This window comes from Ictalurus furcatus, chromosome 5 (genome assembly GCF_023375685.1).
Source record: "Ictalurus furcatus strain D&B chromosome 5, Billie_1.0, whole genome shotgun sequence".
NCBI lineage: Eukaryota > Metazoa > Chordata > Actinopteri > Siluriformes > Ictaluridae > Ictalurus > Ictalurus furcatus.
The window spans coordinates 7,287,342-7,307,116 of record NC_071259.1 but is presented as its reverse complement, the minus strand read 5'-3'; the positions used below and the strand labels follow the sequence as shown (position 1 = coordinate 7,307,116).

Here is a 19,775-nt window from a genome sequence, read left to right as displayed (position 1 = left end):
CACATCCACTCTTCTGGGAACATGCAACCCTCCACAGAGACACTAACCCAAAGCTCATGATCAAACCGAAGACTCTGGAGCCGTGATGCGGCTGTAAAGTAGTACAACACCATCAGCTGCAGAGACCCCTGACTTCAACCCCATTGAACACCTTTGGGATGAATTGGATCACTGACTGCAAGCCAGGCCTTATCGTCCAACATCAGTGCTCTATGTTGGCAATGCTCTTGTGGCTGAATGGAAGGAAAATGCCTATGGGCAAAATCCACAATCTAGTGGTAAACTTTCTCAGAAGAGTGGAGGCTGCCACAACAGTAAAGGAGAGAACATACTCCATATTAGGAATGCAACTGAATATTTAATACATTATTGGGAATGAACACATAATGCGTTCTAAACAAATACAAATACAGATATGAATAGAAGGTGCACTATTTATTCATTCATTTATTTATTTTGTAAAATGCCAGGGCATGTGGTTGAGACTAGAGGTGGAGGTTTTCACTTTCATGAGAGTGAGAGTGAACCAACAGATATGAAGCATCAAAGAAATACATTGCATTTACAACAGCCCTTCATTCAGCCAAAGTAACTACCTCCTCAGGGACATGGTGCTTTAATTTAGGCTAATAGTTTGTTTATATTTTGGGAAACTGAACTAGTTACATTTGTTAGAAAATATCAAATAACAAAAAGAACTCTCTGAGTGGAATTTAAAAAACCCTTTGGGTTTAAATCCGAATCCAAGTACAGATACAAATATGGTTATTTGAAGCCCTAAATAGATGCAGATAGTGTCATTGCATCATACCCTTACTTCTCCTATGGTTTGGAATGTGCTTGCTCAACAAGCACCTTGGGATCTGATTTTCTTGTGTCAAAGAAATATATTTGCCACAAATCTCACACTCAGGTCACGTGTATGTCCTTATATATGTGCTTATGAAACACTTTCCTAGAATAAAAATGGCATTGTCAGATGAGTGTCTACAATTTGCTGCATAAAAAAAAAATCTGTGAATAAATTGCCAGTGCACTTGTGTTTTTGTTAAAGAGCAATATATATCTGCATTCTAATGCTGACTTACTTAAACCTGGCAGGTCTTAGATCATTTCGCCGCTAAAATAACACACTAATTTGTTAGTATTAAAGAAATACTAATTGATTTGAACAGGTATTGAATTCTGATTAAAACTTAAAATTCTCAGCTTAGTATTCAGTTATTTATCTTTACGCATACAATAATCCAGAGTGAAACTAATAGGAAAGATATGCAGTTATAAGAATGATAAATGAGTTAAAAGGGGACATTTTAGTATTTCAGTATAGTGCTGCAGCATAGAGCCACTTTTCATCCTCTATGTTTCATCCATCTGAAATGAGATTGCTTTTTCTGCTTCTTCTTCTTAAAGATGTCATGTATTTACATTATACCTTTTTTTTTTTTGCAAAATAAATGAGAAATTGTAACTAATATTTTAATCATGCATTTATTACTCAGAATTTTCTTATGGTATAAAAGCAATACGAAGTCATGGAACCTTCTTGTATTCAATGCAGGCCTTCACTTTTCTCATTTCTAATACATTTCAAGCCAAATGTTATTTTTTTCAGATGACATCTATTATGAAAAAAAAAAAAACACAAAACAAAACAAAAACACTTCAGCTCATATGACTAGAATATTCAAGTAGAAGTTACTGTATATATTCTACATCTACTTTTAGGTCAATTTGAGTGCATGAACGAATGCTTTTATAAAATAGCTTTTATAATCTAAAACCAGTCAATGAACATAATAGTGCTTTTCATGGTCCAAATGAAACTAGTAGTAAATTAAAAGGTTGTGATGAGGATAAATGGTCTTTCATGAGCAGTTAACCCTTCTTTTGTTTGAAACAGAAAAAAAAAGCTGATTGTATGAATAGAAATGCTGTTCTAATAATGTTTAGTGGATTTAAGCTTTGCATTTCTCAGTGGTTTCCGCCTGAGTCTCCTCCCTTTTTCCAAACCGCTGACCAAGTTCGGTAGTCAAGACGGAACAACAGGATTTCTAAAAAAAAAAAAAAAGAAAAAGAAAAAGAAAAAAGGACACAAAAAAGATGATGAAGAAGACAGTTTTGTACCATGATCATGAAACTTTAACACACATGCATGCAAACACACACATATATATGAAAGTAAATGACAGAGATCACATTTTTCTTCATTCTGATGTTTGATGTGAACACTAACCTAAGCTCTTGACCTGTATCTGCATGATTTTATGCATTGAGCTGCTGCCACACGATTGGCTGATTCGATAACTGCATGAATGTCTAGATGTACAGGTGTTCCTAATAAAGTGGGCAGTGAGTATTGGAAGGGAGATGATTGTGGTGCAGTTCATTGCTTATTGCTCTCTGTTTGCTTTCAGGTCTTCCTGCAACTCTTTTCAAGTGACTGAGGTTGTATCTGGCACCAAGATGTTAACAGCAGATCCTTTAAATCCTGTAATTTGCGAGGTGGGGCCTCCACAGATCGAACTTGTTTGTCACAGATGCTCGATCGGACTGAAATCTGGGGAATTTGGAGGCCAAGTCAACACCTTGAACTCTTTGTCCGGGTCCTCAAACCATTCCTGAACAATTTTTGCAGTGTGGCAGAGAGCGCATTATTCTGCTGAAAGAGGTTACTTTTGGTAACCCGGGAACACCCCACAAGACCTGCCGTTTGGGAGATGCTCTGACCCAGTCATCTATCCATCGCAATTTGACCCTTGTCACAGTCGCTTGCCCATTTTTCCTGCTCACTGCTCACTTGTTGCCTAATATATTCCACCCCATTGACAGGTGCCATTGTAACGAGATAATCCATGTTATTCACTTAACCTGTCAGTGGATTTAATATTAAAGCTGATCGGTGTGTATATATATAAGTTAATATAAAAAAGTTTTCAGGCACTTTTTTATTTTTGCTATTTAATATACTCCCAGTGCATATATCCACTATGTGCTATCAGAAAACATAATAACAATGAAGGTAAGAGAGAAGTCAGCAGTCACTCAAAAAGAGTTGCAGGAAGAACTGAAAGCAGCAGGAACAACAGTTACACAGAGAGCAATAAGCAATGAACTGCACCACAATCATCTCCCTTCCAACGTCCCAAACAAAACCCATATGAGCTTTTAAACAAATCAGAACTCCTTTGAAACAATATATTCTGGTCAGCCAAAACTATCTGTTAATAGCTAGAACTCTTGGGCAATAATTCAGCTCATCATGTTTGGAGAAAGAAGGATTGCACATATAATTCCAGACACATTACTCACATGCAGGAAAAACATATCTAGTGGCGCTCTAACACTCTTTGACACATAACAGTAGACAAGAAGGACTTTGCACATCCTGGTATTCACATAAACCAGTTAAGTTCAGTTTGGATGTCTGAAATTGGTCACTTTTGGATGAATGCATCCAATAGTTAAAAAAATACATACATCCAAATGGTTTTAAAAAAACCCCCCATCTACTCAAATTGAATTTTCAAAGAGGATGGTAGTAACTAGCATATATCACTGCATTGACAATGCAGGTCTTAAATTATTTGGTTAGCGAAACTATTGGTATATTCTTAAATGAACAGGTTATCAAAACAGTGTAGAAACAGTTTTAGGTAGTTAATTTCTATGGACAAATTGCATTTGGTTTTTGTAACATTATTCATGCTGGAATCACATAATGTTAATGCTATGACTACTGTATCTGAACCCACCCACCTGCTGTATGTTAGCAATGTTTCGTGATTTGGCAGTCAGCTCCATGAAGGCCAGAAGGAGTCCTAGCCCTAAACCGAGTGCCAAAAGTAGGAAGACACCCTTCAGGCTGCTGGGCTTCAGAGATGAGGCCTGTGCATTTTCTGCCATGCAGCTGCTAGCCCACCATTTATTACGCAGATATTCCAGTTCCCCGGACTCGCTCAGCTGGAGGACGGCCACACTCAGGTTTTTCAGCATGGGAAAGCCTTAGAACACATGCACACACAAATTCAGCTGCAAGTTGGAGCTGTAAGGAAAGTGCCACAATTGAATAATGAAAACTGTTGGAAGGGAAGTGTAAGAGTATTACTGAGATAAGACTTTAAGGAGACTATAAAGGGACCAATCCCATGGAGTATATAATTCATGTGACAAAAAAGCTTAACATTTGTGGTAAGAACATAACTGCATAGCATGATCAGAAACCTTCATTTTTAACCTTTATGTTCTAGCTGTTGCAGAAGGACCATTAAAATGTTTAAAATTTTTTAATTTTTTTTTTTTTACAACACTTTGTTAGTTGTCTGTATTAAGTTTCTGTGTGTGTTCTCCCTGTGTAGTTTTCCGCATGGGTTTCCCCCGAGTTCTCTGGCTTCCTCCCACCATCCAGACCTTTGTGCACTCAACCAGACTGAGAGCCCAATGTTTGTTCAATGCCTCTGATTGATTTTCCCTCTTTTCTCAGCTTCAAAATGGCTTGCTTTTCTTCCATAGACAGCTCTCTTATCTTCATGTTGTTTTATCGTTTTTAACAACAAATGCAGTTTTCACAGGTGAAACTGAAGGCTAACACCAAGAGTAGATGTTCAGAGCTATTTATTGATTAAACAGTCAATCTAACAGGACACACCTGGGTGATAAAAAAACACCTGTTAGTCACATGTTCCAATATTTTTGCTTGCCTACAAATTGGGTTGTCTGATACAAAATGTGCTATGTTCTGTCATTTAACACACACACACACACACACACACACACACACACACACACACACACACACATTATCATATTTCACATTGTCACATTTTCATCTCAAACCCAAATGTCTTCAGTCTACAGCAAAAACAAATGAACTGGTCTTGGCGTTCCATTAGTATCAAAGGGGACTGCATGGTTAATTTTGGTAATTGTTGATATACAGATGAAATGTATTGAAAAATTTTAAATAGTTACAGTTGTAATTTCAACTGTATTGATGTAAAATCATTAAAGATGTCGGGAACAGTGTGGCGTTCCTCTAACTAGTGGACTAGGGACAGACCAGCAGGGTTAATCATCACCCCCATGGTGATGCTGAGTGTTTGGTTGATGTGTACTTGCCCAAAGGAACTGCAATGCTGTAGCCTCTCATGCCGATGACCTGAGGACAGCGCATTATGTTGCAGTACCGTGCCACAGCCAGGTCCAGAGACACAGACTCTCCAATGAAGGCATATTTCCCCTCCTGAGTCCTACGGATGCCTTCTTCCATATTCAGGACATAGGACTGTCTTCTCTCCATGTTTTCATAGATGCGCCGGTATGTAGGATTGTTCGAGTTCTGCTTGGACAAAGGATTGTCATAAAGTGAAGTCCCATTAATATATGGTAGGGTGAGATGTAATCAAATAAATATGTTATGATGAAGGATCGTGTATGTTGGCCATTCTGCTTTACCTTAAAGAAAGCAAGAGAGGAGGAGCTCTTAAGTGTCCCATACTCAATGACATTTTGGTTCGCCAGATCTTCAAAGCTCTTAATTGAGAGCTGCTTGTTATCCATGTGCAACCAAGAACTGAGGTTGGCGAAATAGCAGGCCAGCACAACTAATGAAAACAACCACCAGATGGCACTAATCACACGTCCTGAGAAGCACTTGGGATGTGGACCAGCGCCTGATACACACACACACACACACACACCAGAAAAAAGTTGATTCTTTGGTCTTAAAGGACTATTTGTTTGCTTAAATCAGTTTAAATGCACACTACATTCATGAATGTTTTCTAGTATATAATACATACTAGAGGTGCAAAAGATTGAGGGTACCAACCCAGTACAGTTTAATACTTTTAATATGGGTGGGTATGACACAGAAACTCATTATACACTGGAAAACATTCTCTTTTCTGTTAAAAAAATGTGTGTGTTCACCTTGAAGTGTCAAGGCTCCAATAGTGTACCAGAAGCTGTGTGGGATTGTAAAGTGATTTTCCTCCGTCTGTGGCTGGCCCCATTCAGATGGGCTAATACTATATAAAAACACAGCACACACAAATGATGCATTCCCATTCCTACCACATTCCTTAGTGGCAAGTTATACTCATATCTAAATCTTATTTTAATAAAGTCATCTATTCTATGATCTGACTGAAGAAAAGATGTGTATTTTACCGAGCCACCAGAAAGATACAGGAGGAGGTAAGCAGATAAGCAACCAGCAGGCTGATCCACATCTCACTGGAGAAGAGGTTTAAAAAGCTGAGGTATTGGGAATCATCTGAGGCAATGTCCTTGCTCATGACAAAACTAATTCCTGTCTGCATGAATGGTTTGGTCATGTCCACAGCTTCCTCCCGAACAGCGATGAGGGTAAGTGGAGCTATGGCCAGATCAGCTTCCTAATGAAAATACATGCACATACATGTACACTTGAACAGCAGTTGATGATTTGTAAGGTTATTACAAATAATTCAGCATAGCAGTAGATCGGCATCAGGGGTGGCTGATGAAAATGGGCTAGAACGCCCTGACACGCTCAGAAATGAAGTTACCCATACTTTTAGAATGTATACTAAAGGAGGCACCAGGCTAGCTCACTTGGTAGAGCAGGGGACTCTTGATCGTGGGTTTGAGCCCCAAGCTGGGCACCAACCCTCAGCCACTGGGGTTACACAGGCTAGTGCACTCTCAGTGCCGGTCCTAAGCCTGGATAAATGGGGAGGGTTGTGTCAGGAGGATATCTAGTGTAAAACCTGTGCCAAATCAATATGCGGACAATGGAAGGTGATCCACTGTGGCAACCCCTATCGGGAGCAGCAGAAACAACAACAATTTGACCTTGAAGACCACTACTCTTAAAGGTACCCCACATGCACTGTCCTAGGTAAAAGATACATACTAAATGTAGAAAACATGCCCCCTTGATGGTCCCACCCCAGCGAAAAGGAACAGTAGAGTTTGGTAGCTTTATTTCTGAGAGTGCATGTCTTTCAAAAATAAAAAGACATACTTTTTGGCATACTGCACCACATCGGATTATCTGCTGTTAACAAATGTTTTAAAGTGGATCATTATGAATTTTTGTGCTCTCAAGCACAGCGGGCATGGAAGCCCATTTCTGCCAAGTTGAAAAGAAGAAGAAGAAAAAAATCAGCAGTACGTCAAAATTTTGTCTTATCTCAATTTTCTGACTTATTATCTGAAAACTCTGAAGTTAATCTGAAGTTACTGCTGTAATTATGCTGAATTATGTCAAAGTTGTGAGATATATATATATATATATATATATATATATATATATATATATATATATATATAAAATGAATTTTTATGTTTAATTCGTAGACTTTCCTAACTGCCAAATCTGTTTTTAAAAAGAAATGATTATTATTGCTTAATAGGCGCTAAGCCTTGATGTTCGGATATTGATCACTTAGCTCTACCTCCTGCTCACATAAGGAATAGGAGTGAAGTAGCTAACTGAAGAGCATTTGTTTAGTGGATGCTATATAGAAAATGTGTATGCTTAACAAGAATAGCAGGGACACATTATTTGAGCAGCTGTCTATGTTAGCTTTCAAACTAGTGATATAGTTACCTACCTGCAATTCTAGATAATTTGCTTATACTGCTAAACAGCTTTGGGCTATGCAATAGATACGATTAAAAACAATAAGAATAAAATTATTTGCAAAAATCAAAAACATAGACCCAGGGGCACTGCTAGGTTTTCTGGGCCCCCTGGTTAATTTATACTCTGGGCCCCAAGCCCCCACCCCCCAATTATCTTTTCTTATCTTTTCTATGTGTAAAAACAATCATTTTCAATAAGCATAATAATTAATGCATATTCAATAAGAGACAATAAAGAACTAAATTTGAACAGTTTATTAAATTAACTGAAATTATGCATTTATAACTATATACAGGACAAGTAATTTACACCATTTACTCCCTCTCTCATACACAGACACTACAGAAACTCTTTATAAACTGTCTTTATAAGCTGTCGACTTGTAGTTTCTTATTCCCAAGAACCAAGTACCAAGAACAATTAACTTATTACTATTATTATTATTATTATCATTATTATTATTATTATTATTATTATTATTGTTGTTGTTGTTGTTGTTGTTGTTGTTGGTGTTGTTGTTGTTGTTATTATTATTATTATTATTATTATTATTATTATTCATTGGGTGAATAATAAGTTTCACACCCCAGCAGCTCCAGAAAGAAATGTGGAAATTAGCTAAAACAGCGACAGGATCATTGAATCAGTGAATTGAATTTGAGAATGAAATCGGTTCTATTCGTGAATGAATCATTCAGACTGGTTTTATCAAGGGGATTCTCCAATTCATTTTAATGAACCGACTCAAACAAATGATTCACTCATGAATCGGACATCATTACAACACATCTCTCGCAAACTCACTCGGGACAATCGAACCAGATTTATAAGATCACATTAAATTTTGATCAATACCTCATAGAAAGCTGTTGCAAGGCTTTGTAAAGCTTGAATATATACAACACTGGACTAGTTTTATTGTCACTCGGTGCTTTTATGTCCATTTTGAAGCTCGATGCGCCATTACTATTGCTCGATCGCGTGGAAAAAATGCATTCTTGGAAATATTGTGCTCCAACTTCCAAGTATAAACACTGGGGGGAGTAACTGATAGAATTTCTATTTGGTGTTAATTATTATCAGCTTCATACGGGCTCGCTTCAGAATCATAGCACAAAACAGGGAACGTAAATCACCTTATTTTTTGAAAAACTGGGTGACTAGCTGTCTTCCCTGTCTTGCTCTCTAAACTTTTTCATGTTTTTCTTTCCTCTTTTGGTCTCCCGAGTTTGTCTGCACCATCTCTTGCCATCTATCTGATGCATGTAATGACTCACAACTGTGAAGTGCCGCGTTTCTGAATAATCCACGTCTTAAGGGGACGATAATAAACGTCTTAAGGGGATACACATACACCTGGCACAATCTGAGTGCATTCATTATAGCCTGCTTCTTAATAGATTATTGTGCAAAGAGGCCATTTAATTACCAAAATTATAGAGGAAAGTATGGGGTTCTGCTGGGCCCCCTGTCTGACCAGGGCCCTTAGAATCATCCTAATCTTCCCCTGTTACAGCACCCCTGCATAGTCCTATCATATGTCCTATCAGAGACATATCATTATGCCATAATGTAGAGATAATAAGTTACAATTTTTAGCTAAGTAAATGTAACATTTTATACGTATTGCTGCTGCAAAAATAAAGAAAAACTGCAGTTATGCAATTTCTTTTTTCTTTTCTACCAGGCAGAAATGGGCTTCCATACAACAGCACTAGCAGTGGTCCAAAGAAAATGCACAGAATGATATGACAAACATTTTCAGGACACTTCCCTGATACATCCATTACAAGTCATCAGCAGAGATTGAAAAAGTTTTGTTCCACATCAATCTTATTATGTCATCTATGAACAGCTAAACACGCTTGGTGATGACAACTATATTTATTTTCGTGCCTTTATGTGTCCTTTTTTTTGTTTTGTAATTGGAGCTCACCCTTCTCACAACCTCTCCGATCATCCCAGCCCAGTTTCCATGTTCGTCCTTGAACCCGTATTTTCCATCTTTCACCAGACGGACATTGTACCTGAAGCCCAGTTTCTCCGCAATTGCAGACAGCAAGTCCATACAGAAGCCCTCAAACTCTGAGCCTTTTGACATTGTGTATGGTTCTTGCTGAGGAGTAAAGTCAACGCTGCTTGGTCATTAAAATGAGTATTTCAGTCACTATTTAAAAACAGCCATCCAAGGCTAAATCATAAACAAAAAACTCTGTGTTCTGTTTAGTGTTTATCGCCTACCTCAATAGTGGTCACTTTTAGTGGCTGTGGTTCTGGTGATAAAAAAAAGGATAATTACATCATTAGCTTGATATCACTTGTTACAATTTCAGACTTTGGATTGATAAGTTACTTACATGCTGTTGAATATACAGTACGTCACAACTTTTACACCACAAAATATTAATTAAAAGTATAAAAAAATAAAATTATATATATATATATATATATATATATATATATATATATATATATATATATATATATAAAGCTGAAACGTATCTGCTTTTCAACTCAATCAATATTTGAAAATCACATAATTGTTGGATAGAACTTTATGGTTCAAAGGTGGGATTAATTGCTTCTACATTCCTTGTATGCATTCAAATCGATCACAGACCATTAAACTGACATTACATAAACATTCATTTGAGTTTAGGATTATCTTAAGCAATAAAGGAATTATTCAATCTTTCATTTGGAATGAGAGAAACAGTACTTCTACATGGGCATAGTAAGTATGTTAAATTGGAGAAGAAATAAAGAACGAGAGGGAAAAAAACCCTCTTTGTCTCAGTCTGAGCTTGAACTCTTGCAAGACATTCTTGGCAGCAAATGAAGCGGTTCACCATGCTGTGCCGAACTTTGTACTGCTTTTCACATCGAGGCAAATATCCCCAAATTTACTAGACAAGGACAATGTTCCTGTTGTTCTGCCATCCCCTTTCGTGTGGTCCCAAGCTTCACGGCCACTAATCGTCCTTTAAGAGAATAAACTGCTCAGAAGGACATAGAGGGAGATAAACAGCGGGTTGTTGTTGTGCAGGCTATGGTACCTCCTGTGGTGGAACAGATGCAGTGTCCAAACTCCTGAGTGTTCCAACCCATGAGAAAGAGATGCCACCAAGTGCTGGGAAAGTGCCCTCCCTTTGCATGCTCTTGGTCAACTGATTCTTCTGTCTATATTGTTGTTCTTAGATTTAATACTTGATCTTTGGAAAAAGCACCTTAACAAAAATTAAGACTGTGTGTGTGTGTGTGTGTGTGTGTGTGTGTGGTGTGTTTGCTGCATAAGCAAACATCAACATATTCAAGGAAAAGCTTAGAAGTTACTTAATAATAATACAAAAAAGTAACCTGAACTTTATTTTTTAACAAAAATGGTGACCCTGCTCCAGAAGGGGTAAAAGTACACAGATTCTTTCCTCACATTAAAGAGGAATATTATAAACTCTTAAATTTACTTACAGTGTGATAGTAAAGTACAAGAAAGTCTGCCTCACTGATTTTAGTTCCTGATGCTAAATTAGATCTCCTTTTTTTTTTTTTTTTTTTTATTATCATGGAACCAAGGAATGAAGGCTGACTGACAACAACTTTATTCCTATAAGCTCCAATGTTAGCCAGCATGATAACAATACAAAGAAGATGACTGCTAATTCATGCTAGTTGTTACAGTACAAACTGCCTTGATAAATAATGTTACGTTACTGTGATAGGTATTAACTCTCACTCTAGCTGTAAAGTCTATTCAAATTGAGATTTGTTAGGAATTTGGATGAACTGCTTAAAACTTTCTAATGCTAAAAAGTCAGCTAAGGACTTTACAAATATGTGATTATAGAGAAATGTAGCGATGTGACAAGTAGAACGTAGTTTCTTTTGAAATGTAGTAAGTAAAAGTTAAAAGAATTAGACTCAAATTGAAACTCAAGCGTAGTACAAATGCTTAAAACGAAGATTTAAAGATTTTCACCTGGTTTACTGTGATTCTGAAGACTCTCTATGTTGGAAATAATGGAACCCTTCATATAATTCTTCGTTGAGGGTCAAATGACTGGCAGGTTTACAAATTAAGTGTCAACAATGTCATTCTTCCAGCAAGTTCCTTCTAAATGTGTACGTGTACATGTACGTGTAACTGAGGCAGTTTCACTGAGATGGAAAGCCCTGCAGGAGTCCATCAGTCTCATAGTGGAATTGACACCTAATATCCTTTTTCTTTTTTTTTTTTCTTTAAAAAAATATGAAAAGCTTACAAGCCATCAGAGCCACAGTTGTGTCATGGCCTTGTCCTGCATCACTGACTGCTTGGTTAGTGGGGGCTAATTGATTGCTCACAGTCATTGTTGGCCATGGCAGGCTCTTTCTACTATTTTAAATGCAAATCACTCAGAGCAATGGGACACTCAGATGAAGCGCCAGAAGGCTGCTGTGACCATTGACAGAGTCAATAAGATGTCAGATTAGCATTGGCCCTTCCTGCATCCTGCTGGAAGACTCACTAGAGGAAAGCCAAGACGAGGCAAGCAAATGGAGTAAAATCAGTATTTATCAAATGCAATGTCAGAGGTTTAAGCACTACAACTGGAGACGTTCTTACTGTAGGATATACTACTCACCTCTGTTCATATGCACAAGTATACGCTTGTTTGTTTTTTCACATTCACACAAAGAAAAATGCACTAAAATGTTCTCTAAATAGGAAATAATATCTAGAATATCTAGTTTAGTAGCAATCTGACACTAAAGGAATGAGGTTGTGATTCCTCATTTAAACATTTACATTTGAGGCAAATCCAAGAGCTGTTACAAGAGCTGACAATTATCCATGTATGACAAGATGAAGTTTCCACCAACTGAGTACAAAGATGTGCAAAACAGTCAGAAGTGTCAAAATGACGCATGTACAGTAATTTGTTGACTGTGACATGAAGTTACCTGCAGTGCAGATGTGAACCACTGCTGCAACACACAGGAGAAGCCCCAGAGACGCCATGGTACTGTTTTCTGAACTGAAAAATGTGCAAAATTGCAACACGAATTAAAAAATAAACACATAGCACTAATGAACTCGAAAGAGCTCTATTGAAGCCACCACACCAAAACAAGGATTTTATGTTTCACAGTTTAGTCTACTCCACTCAAGAGCTTAACATGCACTAAAGGAAATGCAGACATAACATGCAGGCCAAAACCAAAGTAACAGAACAAATTTACAAGAACATCAAACTTACCCTGCTTTACAATCAGATTCTCTTGTCCAGTGCATCAAAGATCCCCAAATATAAAGCACAAACAAAAACCCCAAAGTCAGATAATAGCCAATGGGGAAGAGTGGGCTGTCCTACAAAGTGGAGAGGGACTGAGACCACAACAACATTTTATGGGTACGAGAGGTGGGGCATGGAGGCGTAAGAAGCTGGATTCCAAGAAAAACATCTCGAGATTATATGAGAATGTTTACGATGTGTAGAAATGAGTCAAAATAAGAAATATTTAGAAGAATCAAGATATTGACACATAACATGGATTTTGCTACAAAGGCAAAAAGTATTTTTCATCTAATTATATTATAAAGATTAATAACTAATATGAATGTAGGATTTCGGCTATATGATACCAAATTTAATAGTGCTACAATTTTTTCTTAGTGTTATTAAAATAAATCGTTTCCTTGTTCTTACATAAATAAATTGCCAAGCTGCTATTTAGATAGGGCCAGGAACAGGGTTTTACCTTTATTTAAGAGACACTGCCAAATCTAAAAGGATCCAGAAATCTTAAATCTCTACAACACTTCTGCCTAAAAGAGAGTTAAACTGGCTCCGTGATAGGCCCTGGAGGCAGAAACAAAAATCACTGTGATAAATACGAATTCAAAGGCCAGATTCAGAGCACCTCCTGAATGCTAAAGAAGCAGACTTTTGTATGAGTGACAAGAGTATACAATCTCTGTCAGTCACTGAGCTGTGCGAGTCCCAGGGCGGGTTTGGGAGCGCAGAAGGGTCCCGGTCTCTCACGTCCCACTAGAAACCATCACCAAAGCAACTGCAGACCCAGGCATTCCTGTGCTTTTGTCTTAAGTGTCAATCACAAATGGAGACGAATCCTTCAGGATTTTCTGGGTATCATGCATGAAGCAATGAGCTAATACTCAGGGCATGACAGTGGGCATTTTGGGTCAAAACCAACAACTGGAATGCTGAAAAGAGGGAACAGAGGAACTTTTATTTCTGTTTGGGTCGGAGATGTGATCAGCAACCAAGTGTTGAGCAAGCAACATTTTTTCCCAATGGGAGCTCTCTGTGAAATATTGGCAAGGTTGAGCAGTGTGAGCGTTGAGAAAAAGGAGGCCACTTAAAAGAGTACATAATGGTGCTGAGAGGGTGACACTTCCTGGATAGAAGTTTCTGACCTTTTTGTTAAATCAACCAGCCAAACGGTAAGAGAAGAACATATACATGAAGTATATATTTAGTAATCACCTGGAAACAGCAAGCATAACAAATAAAAGGAAATGTATTATGAATTGTATTTAAAGTTAGAATTCAAAAATGGGAACACTGAAGATAGATGGAAAAAAACTGATTGACTGTTAGCTGTAAGGGAATTTGTAAAAAATTTCTGAAATGCAGAAAGTGTCACAGTGTAGAGTCCTGGAGGACTTTTTTAAAGAAATTTTAAGAGGGAAAAAACAAAGAAATTTGCATTTAACCTTTACATAGGGCAGTGAACCTCAGACTAAGTATGTCTTACGAAGGGGAGAAAGGAGAAGAAAACAAAGACCCACAATCTGTATGTACATATGCTTTTACTAAAAATTCTCCCAGAATCTTGCAAAGTTAGTAGACATGACAACGCAAACATTACAGTACAAAGTGAGAGATGTGCTCATCATCACTATCCTATTATGTGCCATTGAACAACTGTATCAATGTACTCCTATTCAACATAGTTAATTAATTCTTAAAACACTGACTGATATGTGCTGTTGACCAGTGCACATGCTGAGTGGCGGAAAATGTAAAAAAAACAAAAACAAAAAAAACCCTTAAATGAGAAACACTAAAACGATTACAATATATCACTGACATGCAAGAAAACAGGCAATTTCTGTAGGAATCTGCTGATACTTTATACAGAATATAAACTGAAATATCTAAAGATTAAGCGAAATGGCAAAAACTGCCCCGTGCTTTATAAAATAATAATAATAATAATAATTTTTTAAAAAGCTGAAAGTAGGAAAGGCAGTTGTGATTTTGCCTAATGCAGAGAATTTCAAAAAAGGATCACAAAAGAAATTTTTAAAAAATAAAAATTCCAAGAAACAATAAATTACTGTTGCAAATACATTCCATGCGTTTGTCGTAAAAAATAAAAATAAATAAAATAAAAATTTCACAACTATAAACACCAACAAGATGCCTTGGTATTTCAATAAGTACAGTAAACATGTCATTCGATTTTAAACTGAGAGATGTAATATTTCATACAGTTCAACATATAATCCTCTATTGCTACAGCAGGCCATTTAAGTAAAAATGACAAAATTCATATATCAGTTTGAGAATATTTGATTTCTGTAAGACATTCCAGTGTTTAAAAGTAATGAGTACATTTAGGACAATACATTGACCTAAACTTTGGAAATTTTCTGTTACAATAAACATATAAAAACTGCAGTATCCCTCTCTATAGGTGCAGGACCTTTGGAATCGACCACATTTCATGCTCTTTGTTGGGCCTGATGTACACCCATCTTGATAGCAGCTTTACCCAAACTGTTGGTAACAAATCATCCACCTACACAGACAGTATTGTATGAAACAGACTTTGTATCAGATGTTTGTAGTGTCTCATTCAGTAGTTGAACTAACAAAAACATGGTGTGTGTTGCTTGTCTGCAGACCTTCAGTGCACCCTTACTCAATCAGAGGCGGAGCATAAAAAAGACCTCACTGTCTGGGCTACGAGGGCTCTGTTGCGGTGGTCCTGGAGGTAGCTGGCTCAGCAAGTCCAGGCTGGTACAGGGGCTGCGTGTGATGCTGCAGGCTCCCTCTGGGATTCCCCGCTCCTCAATGGGGCTGTTAGATCCTCTGAGGAGGCTTTGCAGTCGTTGCCTCTCCTGGGCCTGCCTGGCGCGGTTGGCAATATAGCGCACCCGGCTCTGACTGCGCGACGAGCTCCTCCTCAGTGGTGGTGCCTCTTCTTGCTCCTCCTCTTTCTCCTCAGCCTCGGAGTCATGCAGGTGGGATGTAAAATCACTGCTCGTCAGTGGTTCTACATCGGTGAGTTTCTTTAGCCGTTCCATCAGGTCATCCTGGGGCTTCTTTGGGGACCTCTGCTGGCGACTAGGTCTGACCACAAAACTACGACTGATGCTGCGATACTTGCTATCAAAGTTGCACACAATGTCCTCTGACGTGAGGTCACCCAGACTCTTAGACTTTGAGCCACAATTGATGTCTTTTGGTGCAGGAGTTGGGGCTTTCTTGCTAGAAGCAGATGATGACTCCTTTAAGCCTTCTATGTACAGCCTGCTCCAGGTGTGACGCCGCTGCATAAGTCGTTTGTTGTCATGCTCACTCCCCAGCTGCCTTGGAAGAAGCTCATCCACTGGCTCACACATCTGACCATCCCGCAAGTTGGGATTGGATTTGCTCTTGCTGACACAAAGTGTGCTAGAAGTACCGAGAGTAGACCGAGACGGGCAACTCCAGTTGGCCATTGAATCCTGGCTATCATGACAGTCCCGAGCAGCTCGAAGACAGGTCAGACTCTTCCTGGCCAGGTTGGGCAGGGAGAGGTCAATCACAGTGTCATTTGAGGAAATGCTGGACGAAGATGACACGCTGTCACGGTGAGTGCTTGGCTCAAGCTTGGACCAGAGGCGGTCGTTGATCGTTGCGTCGATGGAGATCTGAGGCACTGCTGACTGCTCATCAACAGGGCATGCTGCCCGTACCTGGCCATCACTTTTGGTCCTTCGAACTGGAGTCCTAGGCCCAGAATACAAACCTCGCTCTATGTCCTTGTCAATTAAAGCATTTTTAGCCTGAACCTTCTCTCTCTTAATTGTGGCCAGCTCAGGTGCAGTCTCTGACTCTGACGTTTGTCCAATATTAACACCTGCATCCGGTAAAACTTTTCCACCAAAACTCATCTCTTCACCTACTGCGTGCTCTGGTGCAATGGGGTTATTGCTCCCAATGTCAAGGTAATTCATGGACAGGGAAGTATTGAAATGATCCTCCCCACTACTGTCATTTGGGAAGGGACACTGGGTAGGAACAGGTAGCTTGTCCTCATTTGTTTTTACAGGGCTGTGGTTGTCTTCCTTACGTGTTGTTATTGCTGTGGATGGTGGAGACAAACTAAGCACATCACTGGAGGAATTTTCTGAGGTATGGGTTGGACTGCACTTGGATGTCGAAGAGGATTTCTGCTGATATTCTTCTGCAATGGGTTCCAGGACATGCAGATAAGGAATGGGTCTCTGCACGGTGGAATGATCTGAAAGAATAAGCAAACAAAGGCTCATTACTATACTTTAAAGGCTTTTGCATAACAAAGGTCTTGCTTCTGCCAAATCTGTATCACAGATCATATTAATAGGCAAACAGCACAAAGAAAGACGACAACATCATATACACAGATGTGTAACAAACATGCAGCATGCCTGTATGTAGAACAGGGCTCATTTGCACTTGTAATACAACATATGCAAAATAACAAGCTGGTAGGTAAAAAAAAAAAAAAATACAGCTCTGCATCACAGATAATCATGCAGCCATTTTATGGGACCCATTTACTTTATAACAACATTTCCTTAGATAGCCTTAAAAAGTACATTTATTAAGCTGAAAGAAGTATAAAAGAAGTGATATGGAAGTTCCGCATTGCCCATAGTAGAACAAGACAAAACACATAACCTATGCAGCGGAAACACAGGCATATGGAAGGTGTGTTTACCTGACTTTGATCAGCCCCTCAGTTTTGCACTAAGGAAAGGTGGCATGCAAGAAGGAAGGAACAAACAGGCAGTTTAGTAAGAGTGTAGGAACCGTAAAAAGAGGGGATCAATCAATATATAGAAGAGCAATTAATCGAGGAAGCTTTTGAGCATTCAGGCATTTCACTATGTTAGAATAGCAGATGCTATATAGATAGATAATAGATTTAAAAGACGATTTTTACTGCTTTACAGGACAGTAGGAACAGAAGGAAATCACATTACAACGAAGTTTGAAGACTCAGGACTGAGCTCACCCCTTCGAGAATAATGTCACAAGCCTACAATAATATAAAAACCATCTGCTTGGTTATATAATAATATAAAAAACATGGGAGTTGTAGCACATAAGAACAACTCCTCTTAAATCCCAAGATAAAACAGTCATGATCACGAGCATGATCTCTAGGACTAAGTTCAACCATTTCCCATATATTGCATGGGTTGTGGGTTGTAGTGTGAACTAATTGAATTTATTCCTCAGTCTTGTGATTTAGCAAACAAGGAAGTCATTAATAATAGATAAAGATAAAATAATAGATGAAATTACTGACAACATAGCAATCTACATACAAAGTCCAGTTTTCTCTGCCTAATTTCTAAATACAATGTTTTTTGCAAACAAAAACAAACAAACAAACAACCCTCTCTCACAGTAACCTCCTCCCCTTTTTTATTTTCTTTTGAAAAACTGCCCTTAAGGGTTGCAGACCAGATTAACGTACTTACATAAGCAACTTCCGTCTTGTGACTCTACTAATGTTGATGATTTCCGCTTGTATTGTGTAATATATTGTGTAACGTGAATAAAGCAACCCCGTCTCATAGACAAAAAAAAATCACTTTGGTAAAAAGTTGGTATAAAATATAGCACTTTACAGGTTATAATTAGATGTAAATTAGAACATTTGTGTAAAAGATAAAAAGATATAGATATGTAAAAATGCATTGGCACGAGTTTACTATAGGCCTGAAGAGTCTATTGGGGAGTAGAAGAGTGATTAGTTTGGGAGATCTACTAGATCTACTGAATCTGCTACATTTATGGAGTAGAGGTTGGGTAGTGAATCTTTCTGTTTGAGTTTCACTGCAGTGTAATGTTATTATCATATTAAAAGTGCTACTACCAGATTTCTCAATTGTTGTTGTTTTTTTTTAATTTTTTTTTTTTTAGATACGTACAATTATCCTAATGATAATTTTAATCACTGCACATAAACTGATAGTAATCATCTTGTGGTGGACATTGGGTTGGGTTATTCATGTCTGTTATCCATAAATGTACTTCATCTGAAGCTGTTCACTGCAGTCATCTGGAATCTAGGGGATCCACTACAGCCTTGAGAGTGCACAAAGACACTGAGATCAACTAGATCCCTTCAGGGAACTACCATGGTCTTACCAGTGAAGAACAAAGGTGATTTACTGCGGATTTCCTCCATTTTCTGGGCAAACAGAGTGTTCATCTCCCGCTGTAGAGTCCCTACAACTCGCTTACGTTTGTCCATCAACTGTGGTGGAATTGTGGGAAGCAGTTCCAGACTGTCCAGACTACTGGAACTGCTCCAATTGATTTTGGAAAGACTCTTGTCACCATTCATAGGATTAAAGTCCTTACAGTTGCTGCCATAAAGTTTTGGTCCAAGACCCTGCCTACTCAAGCCAGTTTTGCTATCTGGTACAGTTGGAACTGGAGCTTCAGGTGGCTGGATGTGTCTGCGGGGTATGCTGCATGAGCTTGCATTCCTGTCGAAGGCATTCCCAGTTGCAGGGTTGTATGAAAAATCCACTGTATGTATAGCTTTTGATCGTACCCTTGGCATTGGTGTAGGCGTAAAGGACTGGACTTCAGGCTCAGGTTTAGTTTGGGATGGTTCTGGCTGCTTAGGTAAAGCTAAGGCTTTGGGTCCTGGTTCTGGGGAGACCTTTTGGATAGCTGTGGGTGAGCAAGACACTCTCTCTGGCATAGGAACTGAGATCCCCTGCTTAAGGTTGGCCACTATTTTCCTCTCCAGGTCAGGACTCTCCTTTGTCCCAATCATGCACTTCATACAACTGGATGTTATTCCTAACCGGCCAGAAGTGTTCACTGTGACACAGGTGAAAACACCCTGCTTCTCCAAC

The 19,775-nt window shown here is 38.5% G+C and overlaps 2 protein-coding genes across 3 annotated transcripts in view; both read right to left on the bottom strand.

Annotated features, from left to right (window-relative positions):
* Positions 1 to 338: 338 nt before the first annotated feature.
* Positions 339 to 12,971, bottom strand: si:ch211-251b21.1 (uncharacterized protein LOC571720 homolog). 2 transcript variants are annotated; one of them, XM_053624537.1, is made up of 10 exons: positions 12,871 to 12,971; positions 12,575 to 12,648; positions 9,875 to 9,906; positions 9,570 to 9,749; positions 6,172 to 6,398; positions 5,932 to 6,029; positions 5,455 to 5,672; positions 5,119 to 5,338; positions 3,760 to 4,004; positions 339 to 2,054 (listed from the first exon to the last, which is right to left on the bottom strand). In XM_053624537.1, exons 1-10 carry the CDS (start codon positions 12,903 to 12,905, stop codon positions 1,959 to 1,961), a joined length of 1,425 nt encoding a protein of 474 aa, XP_053480512.1. In that variant the 5' UTR covers positions 12,906 to 12,971; the 3' UTR covers positions 339 to 1,958. The 2 variants fall into 2 exon arrangements, with proteins under 2 accessions (XP_053480512.1, XP_053480513.1); XM_053624538.1 differs by having other exon boundaries at positions 12,575 to 12,643; positions 12,871 to 12,893.
* Positions 12,972 to 13,803: 832 nt separating this feature from the next.
* plch2a (phospholipase C, eta 2a) overlaps positions 13,804 to 19,775 on the bottom strand; it is a 143,125-nt gene continuing 137,153 nt past the window's right edge. The window contains exon 23 of the mRNA XM_053624536.1: positions 13,804 to 17,152. Within this exon, the coding sequence (XP_053480511.1) occupies positions 15,570 to 17,152 (1,583 nt within the window). The 3' untranslated portion in view covers positions 13,804 to 15,569. The remainder of the gene's footprint in view (positions 17,153 to 19,775) is intronic.

Bases quoted from the DNA above. Each gene is read 5' to 3' on its own strand.
- si:ch211-251b21.1 (XM_053624537.1), bottom strand. From the start codon at position 12,905: ATGCACTGGACAAGAGAATCTGATTGTAAAGCAGG. The intron at 12,649-12,870 runs GTAAGTTTGATG...CACATTTTTCAG, and splicing joins GAATCTGATTGTAAAGCAGG to TTCAGAAAACAGTACCATGG. The intron at 5,339-5,454 runs GTAAAGCAGAAT...TTGTCCAAGCAG, and splicing joins CCTCTCTTGCTTTCTTTAAG to AACTCGAACAATCCTACATA.